The sequence below is a fragment of the Opisthocomus hoazin genome, chromosome 5 (genome assembly GCF_030867145.1).
Source record: "Opisthocomus hoazin isolate bOpiHoa1 chromosome 5, bOpiHoa1.hap1, whole genome shotgun sequence".
Taxonomy (NCBI): domain Eukaryota; kingdom Metazoa; phylum Chordata; class Aves; order Opisthocomiformes; family Opisthocomidae; genus Opisthocomus; species Opisthocomus hoazin.
In genome coordinates, this window is record NC_134418.1 from 57090600 (window position 1) to 57112443 (window position 21844).

Consider the following 21844-nt stretch of genomic DNA (forward strand, 5'->3'; position numbering starts at 1 on the left):
CATTTGCTTACTTCCAGGGAAAGCTTAATAGGAGGACTAATTTGCACTTTTTATGAGCTAAAAAGTAATATATTAAGCTTTATGTCTAACTGTAATTCAGAAGTGGAAAACAGAGCACGAGCTATGCAACTGAGTAAAATTTAACAATGATCGTCTCGCTCTTGCATTCCTAATTTGTGGGGACTTTGTGTGGTTTGATGTTTCAAGAAAACAGATTCTTTTGCCTTCAACATGCTAAATACTTCATTGAAAATTATGAAACTCTTAAGGCGTCATAAATGCTTAGCTCTTCTAATGCATATGGAATTTTCTGTCTATGATGTCATGAGTATGAAAGTTCGCAGAAACTAAAGGTTTTCTGTAGCCATTGCAGCAGGACAAGTTCTTAAGACAGTCTGATAGTAGCATAAGTACTGAAGCAGCTTCAAATTCTTCAGATGACACCTGCCTTTAAAGGTCACGGTAGAACAACATAAAAGTTAAAGGTGTTAGTAACTGATACTATATGCTTTTGAGAATGAAACCATTCATCTTGCCTTTCACTGAGAAGTATACATTTTAATTAATACGAATATAGGAGAAGAAGGTAAATACGGTTAATTTTTCTGTTTGCACTTTTAATTATTTATGTAAAATCAGGTTTTTTTCCACAGTCAAAAACATATATTGAATCAAGTTGTTTTATGTGTGCTCAGACATCCTTCACTAATTTTCACTTAGCAGTGTATATGTATGTGTAAAGTGAGTCCTGTGGCAATTTAATAGAGTGGGTTTTTGCATTCTTTAAGACTTTGGGGGTTATTTTTTGTGAACATAAGCCTAGTGAGGGTGGTGGTTGTTTTTGTTATTGTTTTGAATACAGTATCAGAAACTTTGAAAGAGATGAGAACTGGGGGCCTGGGGAAGGAAAAAGCTTCTCTGAGGGGCTAAATATTGTGTGATAGTGGTTCTGCAGCTGCACTTATTTCCCATTTTAAATACATTCATGCCAAGCTAGGCAATTTTTAATGTAGTAGACAATTGTTACAAACAGCTTTAGTTCTTAAAACATTATCTTTTTCTCTTCCCCCCTTCTTTTGCAGCTTTATGCTATTCCTTGGTTTCTTACAATGTTTACACGTGAGTATGCATTCTCTTTCTCTAATTAAGTGTTCTTATATTTCTTAAACATGATTTTTCTCACTTTTTCAGCTAAAGCCTTCCTAATTGGTGTGATGTGTCTATAATTTACTAGGTCGCTTGTAATCTGCAAGGATGTGTGCTGTGGTTTGTCTCAACAATGCCTGTCACATACTTTCTGCACTGTTTTGACAAAAATTAGTGTTTTCTTATTTTTTAAAGAATGTATAATGTTACATTTGAACTGGATTATTTTACACATGCAGTATTTAGGGAGTGTGCAAAGGAAGCTGCTATCTACTGGAAAAATATATTAATAGTTAAAAAAAAAAAGCCAAACCTCACCACTTTCCCCTGCCCTCACCCAAATAATGTAACAAAGAGAGTAACTTTATTTTTGAAGACAAACCAAGAATTTTTATTGCACTGTGACACATTGTTATTCTACTGGGACTATTTTACTGTGGTATTTGTGCATTTATGTTAGGAACAAAAAGAGCTTTAGAATATTTTGAGCTTTTAAGGAAAGAGGGCAGTCTAAAAAGCAATTAAAAATCTCCTTTCCTCAAATATCTCTGTGATTTTTTTCATGTCATGTCAACACTGGCAGAGTTTGAATTAAAAAAAAAAGAAAGTAGCAGGTTGGAAAGAGCTGGTGAATATTTCTGTGGTGAAATATCAAAGAATTTAATGTGCGATTCTTGACTGCACTTTCTAAAGATCTTGACTGTAAAGCACTAGTTCTTGCACTTTTCCATTCTTCTAAAACTTCTATGAGAATCACCACCTTTGGAAAACCAAGGAGATGGTTTCCTTGGTAATGAATTGCAATAAAATGTTAGAACTATTTAGTTGGAGGATAGCTTATTTTAGGAGAGACACCTTCAGCTTTATATTTTAAATGTTGCTGTGTTTAACAGGCCTTTCTTCTTGTCTTTCCTTTGTTCTACCAATTTTTGCTCTATTCTGCTCACTTTCTAATTTTAAGTAGTTGAGCGTATTGATGAACTCATTAATGTCTTTGTACTATTGGAAAAACTGATACACATGTCCTAATGCGTAACTGCACTATACCAAAGGAAAAATAAAATTCCTGATTCTGTGTTGTTTGAAATATGAAGACCTGCACGTTTCTAAGTATTTAATAATAAAACTGTATATGAAGACAAACCTGTTTCTAAAAAGGTTGAGTCCTTTTTGCTCCCAAGTGAAAAAAATAACCCTAAGATGGGAGAGGACAAAAGTATATAGGCAACTCCTTAAGACTGTGAGTGTGTGTATTTGTTTTTACCAGCTTACATGCTTACAGCTTTTTTTTTTTATTGTGCTTGTTCGTCATGCAGATGTCTTTCCTTTACACAAAATTTTTCACTTGTGGGATACATTACTGCTTGGAAATTCCTCCTTCCCGTTCTGTATTGGAGTTGCAATACTTCAACAGCTGAGGGATCGTCTTCTGGCTAATGGATTCAATGAATGCATTCTCCTATTTTCAGACTTGCCAGGTACAGAAGAAACTATTTCTTCCCTCCTTCTCTGTCTTCCCCAGTGAGTTGCTGAAAAAAGTGTGTGCTTACATGTGAATATACACTACAAATCTTACATATGTCTTGAAATCATGGTAGGTTTAGACAAACTCACTGTCAGAGTGTGAAGGTCTTAACTACAGCTTTATGAAGTTAGTAGAAGTCTTTTTGCTGTCATAAGCAAGAACTCGGTGAGCTTGTTATTATTTCCAGGTGAAGGTTGGAGTACTTGTGAAATTTAGAATGATTGTGAATAATTCATAAGTGACTGTTTGTAGACATGCCACATACAGAAACAATGCAGTTGAAAGGGAATTCTTAGTGAAAAAAAAATTAATGCTGTTCTGAACAGTACTTTTCTACTTTGATGCTGGTACTAGCCTGTTTTCCTTTCAAAAATAATTAAACTTTTGCTGTGGAAGCAATTAATGTAGAAGTATTAGGGAAAGCACTACAGAAGCCTTTGGAATTGCTATGTGTTAAATCAGTTTTGATTTGAAACATAGAGCTTTCAGAAGAATCTTCAAAATCAGATCGGAGGCTGCATGATTGTTGTGCAGATGTTCTGTCGTCTTGTTCAGTGGGAGGTGGTTGACCAATCTTTACAGACAAGTGTTGCATCTTTAAAAAAAAAAAAAATGCAGTTAACCATCAAGTTTGGGTCTGCTTTCTGAGGAAGTTTCTAGTGTGACAGCAGAATGCATTTGAAATGAGTAAGCCATGTCAACTGAAAGATGCGTTTTCATTTGTGATGGACTGATACTTACATAACACATGAATTGGAATTGGAAGGCTGCTGCACACAGAACATACTTATGTTCTTGTGTAAATTATCTCTCTCCAACCCAGGATCTTACTAACATAATATAGGTCTTTAAGAGGTGACACTGTTTTAATTGTGTGGCCTTTCTTAAGAGAACTTTAACTTTTGGGAAATTCCTGGGCTAATTATAAATTTGGTGGGCTCTGTATGCAATTCGGTAATTCATAATTCCTTTAAACAGACGTCATTCTTTTTCAGAACTGAATTGCAGAATCAAGTTTGGAATAGCATTTAAGCTTAAAAGGTCTTGTTAATTGTGGCAGTCTCCACAACTGCAGAGTTTGCAGAAGTTAGTAGTAGTCTAGCATATGGCAGGAAGAAGACTGAAGCTAAGTTCACGGTTACATAAATCAATCTCGCAGAAGTTCAACAAGTTCTCACAGATGAAGCTCTGTGATTTCTCTAAGTAGTATTGTAACAAATTCTCTCACTGTATACCCTTCAACATTTGTCCAGATTTCAAAATTTTGCTTTTCTACTACCTTTCAGTTTAGTATGTACTATACAATTGCTACTGTGTTTGTCAGTTCATAAGAAATTTAATTAGGTCATTCCTTATGGTATAGTTTTTTTTCATTTTCAGTCTATATGCTTAGTCATTTCAGATGCTCTTATTAAATTTAACTGGATATTTTCAGATGGTCTGAAGGTGAGTGCTAAACTAAAAGTTTGTCTCTCCTCATTCTTTCCTGCCCCATCTATTAGCTGTATATCGTAGTTAAATGTAGATTCACTAATATTTAGCTTATTTTCTTGCCTAAGGTAATTTATCCCTATTTTTTTTTCCTTGAGTGCTTCTAAATTATATATTTCAATGTATCTTGAACCAGCTGATTTACTGACAGTTGAAGTACTTTATGCTGAGGTCATGCATAAGAACACATTAGTTCTCATAATACATATCTGGGTTTTTTTAATGTTTGTGATGTCTGTAATATTTTGGATGTCAGCAGTGGAAAAATTGAATATTGTGAGATTAATCCAAAGCATATCATAAACTGACTACTAAGGGAGAAAAGAATGAGGATGGAAGACAATCCTAGTGTGACTTAAAAGTTGAATGTTATTGATCTAGCTAAGACTTACAGTAAATTCTTTGAATATATTATTATCGTAGACTTATGCCTTCTCTTTCTGACCTGAGTCTGTTTCTGTGTAAGAAGTGTTGGCTGCTTATGCTTTTTGTCACCTGTGTCCAACCAGGACTTCTGCTATTTTGGTTGAAATAAATTGTGTGCCATGCCTGAGAATATTCTGGAAGTAATTTACAGACAACCTTCACCTGAAACTGGGTCACCCTGAGGAAGAGATTGTGTTGTTCAAAACATCTGCAATAATTTCAATCTAAAATCAATTGGTGCTCAATGGTCTGAAACTCCTGTGGTTTTTAAGCTTTTTGTGCACTGGAATGGCTTATCTCAGGCTGCCAGTGGAAGTGACTTGCTTTCCAGACTGATAAACCTATTTTACTGCAATCCTGCAACTTTATGGAACCCTTTTTAAGATCTCTTGTTTTTACAGTAGATATTTCAAAAAATGTGTATTTGAAGTTATAAAAACAAAACAAACAAAACCAAAACAAAAAAAACACTGCTTTATTTCCAGTTCACTGTATATAACACAGTTTCAATTACTGTTTAAAAAAGTTAATGATGTGAGAAAAAAAAAGGGGAACAGTGCCATTATTGATTATTTGATTCTGAAAACCCCTTCCAATGCTTGTCTCAAAACTTTGGCCGTATTTTATCTGTAAACCAAATAAAATTAGGCATTACTTACTATTTTTGGGAGCTCTATTGGAAAATTTCATTTGTTTTTATATAGTTTTAACAATATTCTAGCATATTAGCAAATCTATTTGAAGTATTTAACAAAATAATTGGTTAATTAAGAATACTGGAAAATCCCTTTGCTGTAGCAACAAATGTCCTAGTTCATACCTTGTGGGGCTGCATAAAGGGGACATATAAGCAACTGCTAAAACTTAGATTGTTTAGGGAATTACTACCCCAAGGTGAGGTTTTTTATTGTCTTTCATTTGTTCTTCCGTATTTTTTTCTTTGTGTTAAGGAGCTCTGTGAAGTATAAACTTTATTCAAATATAAATACTGGAGAATATTCAGGAGGTACTGTTTGAGACAGAGAAACAAAACCAACCCTGGAGTCATTACTAATTCTTGATATGTAGTTTTGAGATTTAGTAAATTTCATCTTACTCAGGTGATGCAGAGATAGCAAACACAGTATGCGTTACCTTTTGTTTCTCCTTTATCTAATTCTGACATGTAGCAGGAGAATGTGGCAGGAAAATGATGATGGTAAGGGGGGTACTATGATGTGGTTCCTGAGGTACCAACAACAGAGGCAGGACTCTGCTTTCAGACCAGTACTAAGCCAGTTTGGATATGTCTGCATCTTGTGTATCAGTAAATTTACAACCCAGAAGGCTCTTCCATGTATTGAGGGCCAACTGTAGAAGTAACTTAACTTTAAAACTTGAAGTTTTGCTTGTTAGTATCTTTCTGTGAGTTTGTGTGGTAATGTATATTATGCAACTCAAAAATTATAGTTATTGTAGCTTGACTTGAGTAGTAAGTTCATTGCCTACTGGCAAATAGATATTCCTCCAGAGATCTATGCCAATATCATCACTGACATACAGAGATTAATTATGGCTTTGAGAAGGGATAGGGCAACGAACAAAAAGACGGGGACAGATGCTATTAGAGAACAGGAAAACACTAAGCCTAGACATGAGATAAAACATACTTTCAAATAAGCCTTTTAGGTTAGTTCACACAATAACCTCGTCTTCTGTAATTTCAGAACAAGAGGAGGGTTTGTTCTTTTAATGCTGTGCACCTTAGGAAGGTGTCTTGTTGCTGGCTCCAGGGTAGTCAGTCCTTCCAAAGGAACAACCTTGGCCTCAGGTAGGAAGTACAGAAAGACTTGCTGTGGAACAGCAATCCAGTTCAACAAGGAGCTACAACAAAATGATTGAAGTGTTAAACGTATTCCACTTTGTGAGACACAGACATGTAGCTTGAAGATGCAACGTGCAGTCAAAGTTCTAGCTATCATCAAACCACAAAAATAAATGGTTCTCTAAGGAACAGATTTTCTCTAATGTGGGAGAAACAATTACATCTGTTGGCATTGGAATGAGGTGCCAAAACGTTGAATCCCATGATAATGAAAGCGATACAAATACTTAGAAGGATTACAGCTCAGAAATGGACTAAAGATTCAAAAATAGTGGAAATTCTACAGTAAGATTGTATGGAGCAGTTTTGACTTATGTGTTTCTGCTGACAGATGCAGAATTAGACAAGCATCAGAGAACTCTACGTTAGATACGTATCCGACCCTGGGTAGCTACCTTTTTTCTTTGTTTTTCTTCCTGAAAATCCATTGTCTGCCCACATCTGTGGTTCATACACTTCTTTTGTGCCAGAATTTCTCGTGGTTCGGCATTTAGTTAATGAAGATTTGGTAGGAAGAAGAAATCGCAGTTGGCTGCCAAGCCCATGCTGAGTTTCTGAGTGTTTGGTGCCTGTTCCCATTTGTTTCACTACTGCTCAATGAAAATGTAAACTCTGATATCAAAACACCAACTTTGAAGAGACTGAGAGAGATACAGTGGCATCTTCCATATGCCAGTAAGCAGTAGAAAAGCAAAGGTAACGTAGTGTCTTGATTAGGGTTTGACTTTTTATCACACAGTTTTGAAAATGTCCTATTGTTTACATGAAGGCTCTGAAGAACAGAAGTCATAATAGCTCTTTTAAAAGGAAACTTTTTATAACTTCAGCTATGAAATTTTGACATGTGGCTTAGTTGTAGCTTGTCCAAGTTCAAAACAGTTGTCCCTCATGGAAGATGACACTGCAAGGTGATTTATCATGGAGTTAGTGAAGATGGACTGCTTTCTCAAATTATAGTGTAGCTGGAGAAAAACAGTAATTTGGTCTCTGTCATGTGATGCGCATGATAATGGTGCTATAACTGTGACATAAAAAATGGATTGGAAATATCAAAAGACATCAGAATTAAAAAGGAAATCACGTTTCTAGTTCTCTTTTCTTGAAAGATGTAGGTGGAGCTGATATTTATGGAAACATCTTTTCTGAACATATTCCTCATGTTTGCTATGTTAGATGTTTTTTCGTACATGCAGGTGTATTTCATAATGCAATTCCTGAAGATCATTGTTGCTAAATAGTAACATGAAGCAGAAACTCTGTGTAGTTGCTAGTAAGTGGTTTTTTGTTTGTTTCTCTCTCTTTTTTTTCCTCTTGCTCTCTCTCTTTCTTTAATGGCTCACAGCCAGCTGTGAGTTGGGAGCTGGCTTTGGTACAGAAGCAGAGTGATTTGTTAGGGCACACCTGCTCACCAAGGCTGTTTGGTAGTGTCAAACTCTGTAAGATTGATGTCATTTTACCTGAAGCTGTGAATTCTTTAACTATTCACATTTTCCACTTGTAGTGACATGAACAAAAATAGATATATAAATATATCTATTTATATATTCTGCCCTCTTGAGATTAAAAAGAAATGCTGTGGTGGGTGACACACTAAGAAAAAAAAAATCCTTTGTTTTATTCATATTAGTGTTCTTGCTAATCTGTAGTTGTCACTGGCAGAAGAAAATCAAATATATATCCATTAGCAAAGGACTGTCTGTCTCAAGAGATGGTATTTCATAAAAAGGGTGAAAAGTGAGTTCATCAGTAGAACTTACCTAGTACATGTCTTAAAATCAGTCTGCACAGCTGATGCCTGCTGTTTCTTGATAGAGCCTGTATGTACTCTTCATAGCGAAAGGGGACTTCAGAGAGTAGAATAATCCACCTGTTAGTCATCTAGGTTTTTGTACACTTTTACACTAGAATAAAATCAAAGTACAGGAAACTAGACTGTCAAACATACTAGCATTTCTAGGAACGGAAAGACAAAATTCAGGCTGCTCTTATCTGAGCTTTGCTCCTAGATGTGATGAATTATTGTATTTTTCTCTTTACAAAGGTGTCTTGGGAAAATATTTCCCTCTCTCTTTTTTTTTATTTCATTAAAATTATTAGCATGACTGGTTCAGGATTAGACTAGTGCTTAGGAAGAGTATGCACTGTATTTTTTTTTTCCCTTTTACAATTACAGAAAATGTTGCTGACAGAGCAAGGTGCCTACTAGGGTGTCTGTCTTTATCTTTGTTATGCTGAATGTGTTTGTTTGCCTGTACAGATGTAAGTGGTCTTCTCAGTAATCTTTAGTTCTCTAATTGTTAATTGAGGAGGATTATAAAAGCAGCTACACAAACACTGCACTGTTATAATTCCTTGATTAAAATGTACATTAGCAGCACATCTCTATATAACTGTAGATATATTTTGGTGGTGTGTATATCCAGTGTTGTTAATAGAGATACATATAACTGCTTAAATACAGAATTGGAATGACAGTGTAGGCTGAGAGCTAGAATGATCTTTCTGCCAAAATAAGGAGTGAGAAACAAAGTCCGTTTAAGTGAATTCTCAGTGCTCTCATACTTTGGGATAGCTGTCAGTTCCCTTTGGTTTACTTTCCCATATTCAAAGAGCTTAAACTCTTGCCTTTATAAATCTGCATGAGGCATTTGATTCTGTCTCTCCAAACTTCTTTGTTCTCAATGTACTAAGAACTGGAGTTTAGTAGAAATCAACAGAAAGTCCAAAACTTAACATGGAGAACTAGAGCAGGGCTAAGACGTTGTTGATATTGCAAGCTCAGAATAAATTTCAGGACTGGATTGTTACCACTGAATGGCAAAATTTGTTCAGGAAGAACAGATATCCCAACTGGGAAAAGCTCATATTGTATGTGAAGAATGTAGTCTGTATTCTGAAAATGGTGATAAATGGGCTTTGTACCTATCAGAGGTGCGTCAGATGAAACCTCTGTAACTGCAAAAATAAATCTAGACAGGCATCTGTTAGGGGATAGGCTAGTCGCATATCATTTGGCTTCAGAACAAGGGAAGGAGCTAGGCAATTTCTTGCTGGTTCTTCAATCATTATGCTTTTTTTTTAAAAAAAAAGCAACTTTTTTTTCTTTTTTTTCTTTTTTTTTTTTTTCCTCACCAGTATAGCATAGTTCTAAGTAAACAAAATTCAGCAGTTATGTAAGCTGATAGAGTATAAACCACAAACTGTGCTGGGAATGTAACCCTGAAATGGCACAAACTTAAAAATATCTTAAAGATGGTCTTTTTTTGTTTTTTTTGTTATAAAAAGATGATATTTAGGAATATACTTCTTAAATACTTCTATGTGTCAATTCAAATGGGGGCTGTTAGAAAGCTTTTTCACAGAGTAGGGGAACTTATTTGCTCAACTTCTGAGGAGGTTAATTATGCCGCAAACTTTAAATCATTTAGAAATGTATATTGACAAGGTTTGCCTGGTGTTGCATACTTAAAGCTACTAGTTTTGCACTGTGAAACACTTCCATAGACTTGACAAATGGTAAACACTGAAAGTTTTGCACCTCAGTAAGTTGTCTACTGTAGTGCCAAGTGGCAAGAGCTTTTTTGTTTAGAAATTAAAGCAGATTTAAGCATGGGTACGTAAGTGAGATGGTTATTATCCTTCCAGTTGCTGTATTTGTAGGAAATTTATAACATTTCAGTCTTGAATAATATGTTTCTTGCTCTGTAGTATTTTGTGGGTGTTACGTGGTTCAGGATACTCTTTAGGCAGATCTAGATATCATGTCTATATTAATCTTTACCCAAAGTTTTTCCATTATTCGTCCAGGAACAAACGGGTCAAATTAGAGGCTTTGATCCTTTTCTCATGGAGACAGGTACTCCTTTTGAAAGTTATTTGAATTTTTGTCTTATTTCAAAAACAGAAATTACAAGTTACTTCATATTATTTCCTTTAATATATCCTTAAGACTAAGAAGAGGAGAGGTATGATAATACAAAGGTCTTCTACTTATGGCACTTTAGAGATTGCTCAGTTTTATAAGCATTTCGTGTGGTCAGAGTTTCTGGTTGTAGAGTTTTTTACAAGTTTATGCCTGTTGTGTCTGGGAAACAGCTGAAGTGGCTCATAGTTACCACCTAGCTAGAAAACAGCATGCTCTTTACTAATGTGTACTGAGCTTCAGGATTTGCATATTACTTCTGTGAAACACAGATTTAGCATAAAGGGGGTAAGATGAACTAGTATTTGAGGTTGCTAAATGTCTGTTGAGTCAGTTTTAGAAAGATTTTAACAAACCATACCACACAGAAAATCCAAAAATATGTTTTTCCTTCAAATATGGAATGTTGTTGGACGTAGTGTTGGTGGCACAAATTTCTCATCTCCTTGGTTTTCTCCTGTGAGCTGATCCCTGCAATTTCGTAGAGCTGTCCATTTATGCATCTTCTGTAGATAGTTATCATCTAGCTGTGAAATAATGTTCATTCTTCTGCTGATCTGCTTTATTTCCCCTTATTCTTGTGTATCTCAGTTTTTGCGTAGTAGCCTCCATCTGACTATTTCCATTATATAGTATGAATTCCTGGCCACCTGTTGTTGGCCAGTAACCTTATCTGATGTTAGGTCCAGATGTAAACATTTTGTAAGTTTGTGGAAATGTCTGTGGTTAAACAGCCCTGGCACACCCCATAAAACTGTTAAAACACACTGTCCTGTTAGAGCTTAGTCAACATTACAGTCTTTTTGTAATCTGTTTTAGTCTTCTTTCTCAGTAAGACATAGCACGTGGCATTTGGTGGTTCACTTACAGTAAACCTGTACTCCTTGTACAGCCATTCATCATCCTGTGTCTTCCCCGCTCATGATTATCAGCGCAGGACAACATCACGTTTCCATACTAGAAGGCATTCTTTATGAAACCTTTTCACTAAACTGCTGAGTCAGAGTAATTTTTACAATCACGACTGAGAAAAGGATTCACGTTTGTCCTTTATGCAGTCTAATGTCTCAGGGAATAACTCAATGTTTACTGCTGCTTCTCTCTGTTCCTCACTGCTTTGAGTGTTGCTAGAATGGCTCCAGATGACTACATAACTGCAGGTACTATTATAATTCTACTTTCCGTAACTCTCAGCTTGTCTAATTCATACACAGGCTGCAAACATACCTACTGTTGGTCTCAGCAGAAGTGTCAGTATCTCATATTTATTATGTCATTCCTACTTGAATTGTTATCTTCATAACACCCTCTGCTACAGAACTCTTGATACATTTTTAATTTCTCGGTACTCCAACATCTCCTTTATGGATGAAAGCAAGAGATCAAGAAGTTCTTTTTCTGCTCTTTGGACATTGCATGTGATTTCATTACATGAAAACAGAAGTCCTTCTCTTCCCAGTGTTTCTGAACCCTGATGCAGGTGACTGATGTGCTTTCAGGAAGTAAGGGCCTGGAACATTTCATTTTTTATACAGTAACTGCTGCTTGTGGCCATTCAGACTCAAGAATAGTTTAAATTGTTGTCTTTCTGTCCAACAGCAAGATAACTGGTCGCATGTACACTGAAAACAGCAATACCATCCAAACGTAGTAAACAATATTGACTGTGGAGAACTATCTAGAGATTTTTTTTCTATTTCAAGATAACTAAAAGAATTGTAGAGTAATGTGCTCTCAGGCATGGTAGCCTGTCAGTGCAGCATTGAAATTACTGATCCTTATTACAGCTGTGCAACATGCAATCTGTCTGAAGACATAGTACGATAGTTTGTTCCTTTTTTCTGCATCCAGTCATTTTTCTAGCTGAGTGCAACTGCTGTTCATCTGCTGTATTACCAAAAAAATGATGGCTGCTTGATTGACAGCATTTGTCCTCCCAGCAGCTCTTGAAAGATGCACACTTTGCATCCATGTAGAAAGAAGAACAAAGACTTCTATTGTATTAGCTGAAGAGTTTTAAAATTAATGACTGATATTTATGTTGCCTTTGAAATTTAGTCCAAAGATGCACTGAAAGGGATGCTGATGTGCATACGTAAGAGTAAATTACTATCCACAAAACAACGAAGTAACACAACTATCCTGTAACATATGAAATAAATTACATAAAAAGAATAATTTTGCATTGACCTTTTGATTTATAGTAACCTTCTAGCAGCCATAGATATAGAGATGTTGGGTAGAAATGTCACTTCTCTGCCCAGATTTGTCCTTTTAAATATCTAGACTTAGTGTAACTTTTTGTATGTTGTCAGAAAAGTAGAAGTTTCTGGCCTTTCACCGCTATTTCTTCTGAGAGCAGGGGTCATGAGATTGAACTGACTGACCTATTCAGCTTTGCAGCTTTATAGCACAGAGGTTTTCTGGTCTTATTTATGTGGCTGTGCGGTGAAAGCTGGTGTTACGTGGCAGGGTATGAATAAAGTATTTGTGATGGAGAGGTCAAACCAAGCCCGTAAAATTCTGGGCTGTTTCCAAAATGCAGATGCAGTTTATTTTGGCCAAATTTCTTAGCTGGTGTCCTGTTACCCAAGGAGAGGGCTCTGGAATTGATTAACTGCACACAAAGACTTGGTTTGTGTACATTTTCATTAAGAAAGAACCATTCGTGTTATGTGTTTCTCCATTACTTGCTTTCACTTGCTGTGAACAACGTATGCACATCCAGTTTTACTGTAAAAATAAAACATTCTGTGTGCTTTTGTTACAGGTGTATTGCTTTTAGACTGATGCTTTCTTTATAACATCTGTTTCAAGTGTGGTCTACTTCTCTCCTGTATCTATAATAATAAACACTAAATTTATGTAGCTTAAAAAGCAGCTATGTCAGGCTGAACCATCCTCTTCAGTTCATGCTATTGACAGAGGGAGGCAGCAGATTGGTAGGGAGTGATAATTTAGGCATGAACAGAGCAAAATGAATAACATCTTGGAGCAACCAGGAGGTTTAGTTCAGAAAAGGAGGAAAACATTTCACTAAGCTTGTTTGTTAGGATAGGGCCATGGCAAAACCAGGATATTAATGTTAGATCACTTTTTGTTTACTTCCCCACCCCCGCCTGTTTCAATTCCCTCATTATTTGCATATTTAGAAACCTCAGGAAAAGGCATTTGATGCCAAGTAATGGAGTAATTAGCTGCAGCATAGAATTGTTTCCTGTAAGGCTTATTTGCTGCTTGACTGTAAAATAGCTCAGTTGAGCCAGAACTCCTAAAACCAATGTTTCAAAATGAAACTTGTGATTTTTAGTTCCTAGGTACTTGGGTGCCAACTGTGGCTTTTTGAAATGCAGGTGCTCTGGACTTTTGAAAACCAGACTGCCTGAAGATGTACTAAATTTTGAAATGAGAACTTATTTTTATAGTATTTGTATTATGTTTAAAGTCAGGCATAAATTTTTTCAGTGCACACTTCACAGTTAATGACACCATGTTATGTCAGCACGTTGTCGTTACAGATTTTCCAGCAAAATAATTTGTATGAATAAAATCAGCAGGCATGTGCTTTTTGAACTGCAAAACATCCCAGTGTTGGGATCTTGGAGAGCAGATAGGTGTTACATGCACATCTCCATGAGTGAACAGGCCCTCCCTCTCCTTTCTAAATGTTTCTGTTCACTTCTTGATGATGCCTTGAGCTTTATGCAGAGCCTGCTTATGGAAGGATGTTCTTCTAAGTTGTTTGCACAGGTCAAGTCGTCTGGCATCCTGGTGAGGTACTCTCTGTTCATTTGTTCATAGTCCTGCTCAGGAATCTAGGCACTGACTTGATATATTTACACTTCTGACATACCAACAGTATGTTTTTAATAATGTGTAAGCTTTAATGCTTTCTGGCTTGTACCACAGTTATTTGGGAGCAGGAAGAGTTTAAGCAGGATTAATACTGTGTGAATGCAAAGTCTTGGTGCAATAACAAAAGATGGACATTTACTCAGAGACTGACTCATTTGTCATATATTTGAAAGGGCATGGGAAGAAATCAGAATTGAAGTAGCACAGCAGACCCTTACTTATTAGCCAAAAGGAGGAGAAAAGATCTTATCGAGCAAGGCTGCAAAAGATTGCACTGCATTTTAGTTACTGATGAGAAGTGTTTTTTCTTAAACTGAAGTTTCAAACAAAGGGTGAAGATGGGCTTGGAGGTTACTCAAGTGTGAAGCCTGTTCATGCAATGTGACTAATAAATATTCTGTAAATATTTACACCAGTTTAGTGTAGTTTTAAATTCCAGTATCCTGAAACTAGTTGTTTTTAAAAAAAAGAATGTGAGTAAATTCTTTCGCCACCAGTAGTCTTGTCTCCCCTATGAGTGATAAAGGTTGACCATTCCCATATGTATGCATACATGTGCCTGTGTGCATACATTTTTTTCATTATTATTATTTGTGGAAAGCACAATCTGCTTGCTATATTTTTATTTTGCGTTACTTAGAAGCAGATCAATTAATCAGCAGACTGTAAATTGGTGTTAGGCTTTTGATGGCCTCCCACCCATACCATTTAAGATTCTCTCTTGTTCTATGGAATTTCATTTTCAGCCATGGCCATTGTCCTCCTGAAATGCTGCGTAGAAGAAATGAGAAACCAAGAATCACAGAACAACAAACTCCTGCATATTTTTACTTGCACCCCGATGTGTGAGAACTGTTTATCATTTTTAGGGAAACCCACTGCTGCATTTTCCAGTTCTCTAAATGGAATCCTTTTGGAATTACAGAGCTTGTTTCTAGGAAAAATATTTTGATAGTCTTTCTCAATGCTTAACTCTGTCAATCTCAGTTTCTGCTTTCAGCTTTTTCATAACTTTCTGCTGTACATAGTGTTCCTATTCCATCCCCCAGTTCTCTGTTTTCAATTTCGGATATTTGTAGGCTGTTATGCCCTGTCACAACCAAATGTTTCTCATGCTATTAATTGCTGTTGTTCAGATTTTTATTTTTTTTTTAACTGGCGAAATTCAGCATTTATCTCACTTATTACAAAAGTACTGCTAATGTTTCCTTAGCTAAGAATCTCAGGAGACAGGGCTATAACTCACAGTTGTAGCAGTCTCATCACAGGAAAAAAAAAAACAACTAATGAATGTACTACAGTCTTGAACTGAAATTGCAAACTTGTTATAAATGAAATGTAGAGAAAATGTGACTGTAACGACCATGCTTCAGAGTGTATTCTGAGCTGTAAAAGGCATCTGCTGTCTTTACCCGAATTTAGAAATTGTGTAAAATTCTCCAGTTGCGTGGATTATCCATGGCAATGATACTAAATAACAACCTTCCATTACAGTATATTAAAAATGAAAAATCTAATGCTTTCATCACAGAATGACAAATTGTTAGTTACTGTTGAGACAACACTTTGTCCATTTATCTCTGGCAAGTATTATTCCAAGTAGTTAGGGAATGTGATATGGTTAAGGAAAATTGTGATATACTTTCACATCCACAAAAAGGTTTTAGAGCTAGAATTAAAATTGGGTAAATCATAGCTTTGGTCCCAGATTTTTCAGAGTTTCAGAACCAGGATAGCACACAAGCATATTGTCTTCAGTGGAATTAAAGCTTATGCTGCAGGTTGTATCCTACCTGAATACGGACAGCTTTTTGAATGAGAGATTAATAGATCACATCATTCATTCAGATTTTAAACAAAGTAAGTATCTAACTGGAATATTCTGCCCCAAGCTTCAATTTCAGCGTCTTTCACTCACGGCCCTGCTAGTGACTGAGGTTTCTGGAGTGACTCCCTGATGATAGGTGGCAATGCATCAAATTGGTTGATGGCAATGAAGGATTGATGGCAATGCATCAAATCGGTTTGAGATAAACATACAGATAAAGCTTGGCTATAGTGCCTCTGTTTTCTTTGTGGAAGCTGATGCTTCAGTCTTCTAAATTGTGAGTGCTGTAATGAATCATGCAAGATGCTTGGGACAGATGCAAAAAAGAAGTGCTAATGTACCCATTGTTTGTCTAACATACTACACTGTGTCGTAAAAAGCAAACTTGGATAATTTTTGTCTTCGTGAGACTGCAGACAGGAGATGCAAAACTAACCAGTCTTTTTATAGTGATAGAAAAGTAAATGACTTTTATGTTACATCTTATTAGAATGTAGATGCATGTGGGATACTTAGTATTTAAAAAATTATATTTGTAATAGTTTTTTTTTTTCTCTTGCATATGTTTTTCGTTATGCTTTGGTGATTTTTATTTGACCACAACTTATTTTAGGATGCTTCCCATTTCTGCTTTCCTCCTAATTTGAGTACTATTTTGTCACACACGGCACTTCACTCCTTCAGCCAGAATGTTTCACTGTGAGTGTCTGGTTGGGTTTTGGACTGTACTTTTTATTAAAAAAAAAAAAAAAAGCTCCAAAATAAATCTACTTTGTTTGCCATCAAGCACAAATTAGTGTTGAGAACTCCTGTCTTCCACCAAACAGATAACATATAGGTTTGTCAAAATGGCAGGCTGCACAAAGTTCAACAACTGGAAGCTTTCATTCTGGCTCGTAGCAGTATTTATTGACAGATAAGACACTCAGTTAATCCAAAAATCCTGATGTTCATACACTACATGAAATGTACTTTTGATGTGCTGCATGTACTTATATTTAAGAGTCAAGAGTCTGACTTGCAAAGACTTTTAATGAAGATGCCTTACAATGACTAGACTTTGTTTATATTCTTGTCTTTGCATTGATGAAAGTTCTGTTACACTTCTCTTAGATTGCCATACATAACTAGGGGTAAAATTAATGCTTATAATGTCTTTGCTAATTTTTCATTTAAAATTTCTAATATTTTTTTAATGGGAAAATGTTTTTGAAAACTACGTGCCCTTTATGGGCGGGGAGAGAGACGGAGGTATAGATGGATATATGTGTACTTAACAATGTCATAGCTAGGTTAATTGGCTTTACTGATTTTTCATGCTTATATTTCTTGTTTTCTTCTTTAAATCCCTGATCAGAGATTGATATTGAGCGTTGTGTTCGTGAGTCAATCAATCTGTTTCGCTGGACCCCGAAGAGTGCTACATACAGGCAATATGCACAGCCTCCACGGCAAGCCAGTGAGAGCAACGGCGCAAGAAGTTCGATGTCCTGCTTTTCAGCAGACTATCAGGAAGCGCCTCGAGGTGACCTCGTAAGTGACCTGGGAACTGGAGGGGGGAGAAATGGTCAGATTGCATTTTTCTCCTGCTCCAGGTGGGGGGGGGGGGGGGGGGGTTTCTCTTTAAATTTTAGACAGGAAGAAAATGCCCACCAAACCTCAGTTGCTGGCATGTATTTTGTCACTTGCAAGCATAGGGGTTTGACACATTCATCAGATGTTCTAATTTGCTTGTCAGCTAGTGCACAGTGTTAGAGCCTATGCCATATTGTTAATTTTGATGAACAATCCAATGCAGTGAATGAGAATTAACTGAAAGGTTGTTAGGTTTTGGTTTTCTTTTAACTTCACTGCTTTGAACTTCAGCTTCTTTGATGTATGTGCCAGTAAAATTATTTCTTCTTGTGCCATATTTCTGCGCCTCCCAACTCTGGCTCCCTCAGTTCTGCAGTGTTTGTTACCACAACAGACCGATGTCCACGACTCATTTGCAGAACTACAAACAGGCTTTATCTTAGGAGAAAAACAGTAAAAAGAACAGTTTGCCAGTGAGAAATAGGTAACTGGAAAGTGATGCAGATGTCTCTGACTGCTTTTTCCATCTTGGCACGTAAGGTTAAAGGTATGACTCAAATTGTTTTGAGAGGTAGTATGTGAGTTATACCTGTGTTTGTCTTGGCAAAGAGTGACTAGTGGCTAAGGGTATATCTGCATTAAATAGATACTCAGCTTAGCAAAAATATTTCTCTGTTCACTCTCCAGGAAGCTGATGGTTGTTTCTCTTGTCAAAGACACCACCTGAAGAATGGTGATTTGAAAAGATTCCTTTCCTTCCTCTCAGCAGTATAAATCTAGTCAGTCTCTTAAAAATTAAACGGTTTTGTTTTGGGTTTTTTTTTCCGTCCACATTCTCCTGCAATTAGTATTAATTCATGAGTACATTACAATAATAGGGGAAGGACATACAGACCAGCCACGTATCTATTTGGTCAGTTGCATTAGGTTTTAGTCTTCTCATCTGTTTTTTCCTAACTACTAAGAAACTAAGAAGTGTATTGTCACTCAAGTGTATCTTACTAAGTAGTCCTTAAACCTGAGTCTGATATTCAGTAATATTTTTCTTTTTTACTTTAGTTTTGATGTTATTTCTGTTGCTGTGTTTTCTGGAAGCTTTAGCCACAAATCCAGGACTTCAAGTGCTAGGCATGCAAATGCAGAACGAAGGGAAACTCAAAAGAGCTTACAGGATTTAAGAAATAATAGGTCAATGTGGAAAGGCAATTGGAAAGAAAAAATGAAATTAAAGGAGAGTACTACTTGTTGTCATACAGGAATCATAGCCAACGTAACTGCTGTGCTGTTCTAGAGAGGTGTAGAGAGACTTTCTGAAGGAGCTAATGGCTGCACATTTATAGAATAATTCATATAGGACCTTAGGAAGTCTTGTAGTACAAGTACCTGCAGAAAACAGGCCCAACACTGATTTCAGTTGGGGTTGCCCAGGGCTTTGTTCCGTCAGGTCGTGAAAACTTCCAAGGAAGGAGATAATGCAGTCTCTCTTGGCAAGCCGGTCTGGTGCCTGAGAATGCTAATAGTGAAAATGTTTTTGTGTATGTGCTAGCTTTTCTTAAATGCTATGACAACAAGAGTGTAAAAAGGTAAGTCTCTTCAGTCCTATGGATGTACTTAAGAGTGCTAAGAGTGAAGGGACTCGGAAATGACAAGGAGGGGAAGATAGGAGAAAGCAGAAATGGGCTACTGAACTGGTAAATAGAACAAAGATTTATATTTGTAGCAGAGATAAAAATCCATTATTTTGGGTCAGCCAAAGTTTCTTTCAGTGTTCTTCCATTTCATGGGACATTTTTTGGGTGTTTTTTTACTGACAGTAACTTTATTTTCATACCAGAAGTTGTGTTTGTTTATAATGCCAGTAACTAGACTCGTCCATCCCGCAGTTTCCAATAAATTAAGCTAATTTTTTTGTTATGTTATACAGAAGAAAAAGAAATACTGTAACTTATTTCTACTTCTTTCTACTTAAAGAAAAAAGCGCTTTTCAGATACTGCAGCGTGACTGATGGTTTAACTTCTTTTGAAGCTCAAGTGTATTGGATCTTTTAGGTACTGCTGTAGGTTTTTTTAGCTCATCATGTGCAGCAGCACTATGTGTTGTATACAGAAATATGTGAACATACTCAGGCTTTTTCTGTAGTAGAGGAAACTAATGTCATGGACACCTGAATGACAAGAAAGCAGATTCATATGATGTTATAGTCTACAAATGTGTTTGCTCTTACATGCTGTGTTCTTCTGTGTCAGATTTTGAGACAGATATATACAAGCCAAGTATGTTGTGATTCTGCCAAGAGCTATAGTTCAGACTTCGAAAATCCTGTGTAGCGTGAGCCACTAAGGAGCTGCCTCTCACTTGTGACCAGTTCTGCAGTTCTGGATATTTGCATAAGATGACACTTGTCAGGGGTCTGAGCAACATCGCTAAAAAAAATTTGAAATTATTGGTGAAACACATTGTACCCAAAGGTGTTTGATTTTCATGGTTTTGGATTTTTCTTTTAACCTTAGTCCTGGAACTATCTATCTCTCTCTTCAGACATGTCCTCTACTGACGTTTGCTGCCGGGAGAAACTTTTTTCTGCTTGAAAGCAGTGGAATCTGAGTTCAGTCTTTAGTACACACAGTAGGCTTTAATGGATTTTCTAAACCACCATTGTGTCCTTGCTGGTCAGTCAAGCTCTTAAAAAATTACTTTGCTGTTTCCCCACCTATTTAGTTGATCATTATTTGGACAAGTGCTTTGCACTGCATTTGTATCTCCAGTTTTGTATTTGTGGGTCACCTCTGTATTTGAGGGTGGGTAGGGTAGGAAACAATTCCTTTGTAAACAAAGCTGTGGGTTTGCTTCTGAAGGCAGTTTATGACTTCTTGAAATATTGTTTAGTGTATTTAACTCTAAACACCAGCAATCTCTGACTCCTATATTTGTACGTTCCTTCTAAGCTGCTTCAGTTTGTTTCTTAAGTGCCTTTTATTGTCTACTGAGATATTTGTGTGTATCTCCATGTTACAGTGCTGTGGTTAATAATAACATGAAAAGTATTTGCCCCTGGGTGAGCATTTTTCTCCCTAGATCAGCAGCCAGTAAAACAGAACTGTTTTGACGCTCTTTATCACTGGCATTGCTTAGTTTTCGTTTTAGTGGCATCTATTTGCAACTTCATAAATAGGCTTGTGTGCTTTCTTCCCTCCTGGACTTGCGTGTTGCTTAATCTTTTACTCTTTCAGCCAGTAAGCATATTTCTACTGAGATAAAATCTCAAGGAGGAAATAGTTTCAGACAGAATGAATGTACATCTTAAGTGTTTTTACGTGTTTATTTTGAGAAAGATAAAATGCCAGAAATGAGAACGGAAAAAAACCCTTTAAATTCACTACCGAATTTTAGTAGCAGTCTGCTAAAATTTATGTTTACAATTTTTTCTTGACCAGTGCACTGATGATTTTTTTTCTTACTCTCCTTGAAACTTACCTGCATCCTCTGCAAACTCCCAAAGTGTTTTTCTTGAATGTCCAGGAGTCACAGAGACAAATAACACTTGTCATGTAACAATTTTCTGCCATGCCTGTATCTCCCTTATTATGGTAGATGTACGCACTCTCCAGCTACCTGTATACTTCTAAGTAAAAGCAGAGAATGATGCAGTTTCTTTATCTTTAGGAATGTCTGCTCAGGTGTGGGAGGTGGACTCTGAGAAATCCTGAGGCTGATACAATTATGCCTTCACCTTGGTCTTCTATGAGTGGGAGTTCCTGATAAAAGTTGGGGAATTAAAGCATTCAACCGGAGAAAAGCCTACCAGATGATTATTGGTCCTTGCACTGATTTAAATGCCACTGGTCTGGTTCAGCTTTTCATTTTTGGTGAAGTAAGAGAAATACTGAAACAGGAAGGTGACTTAATGGCTTGATGAAACAGTATAAACATGAAAAATACTTGTTTTTAACAAAAAATAGTATGAGCAAGGTTTCCTGATGGTAACTTTTTTTTGCAGATAATCAAGGATAGCTTGTGTGACAGGTGGGAGTTCAGGCCTATTTGCAATAAAAATGCCAGCGCTCAGTGGCTTCTAATTTCTTGTGTGTATGCAGAATATATTTGTCAATATCAAATGTATTGGCTTGTTTATACTAAGCCCTCAAATAACTGGTGTCCATCTGTTCTTCTAAAAGAAGCATGATGAATAGTGTATACCAACACTTCTGTTT

General features: G+C 36.5%; 1 protein-coding gene across 7 annotated transcripts in view; it reads left to right on the forward strand.

Moving 5' to 3' along the window:
* TBCK (TBC1 domain containing kinase) overlaps nucleotides 1–21844 on the forward strand; it is a 111791-nt gene that overhangs the window by 60239 nt on the left and 29708 nt on the right. For all 7 annotated transcript variants that reach the window (XM_075421384.1, XM_075421381.1, XM_075421385.1 and 4 more), the window contains 3 exons: nucleotides 1083–1119; nucleotides 2463–2624; nucleotides 17415–17590. In XM_075421384.1, the coding sequence (XP_075277499.1) occupies nucleotides 1083–1119; nucleotides 2463–2624; nucleotides 17415–17590 (375 nt within the window). The remainder of the gene's footprint in view (nucleotides 1–1082; nucleotides 1120–2462; nucleotides 2625–17414; nucleotides 17591–21844) is intronic.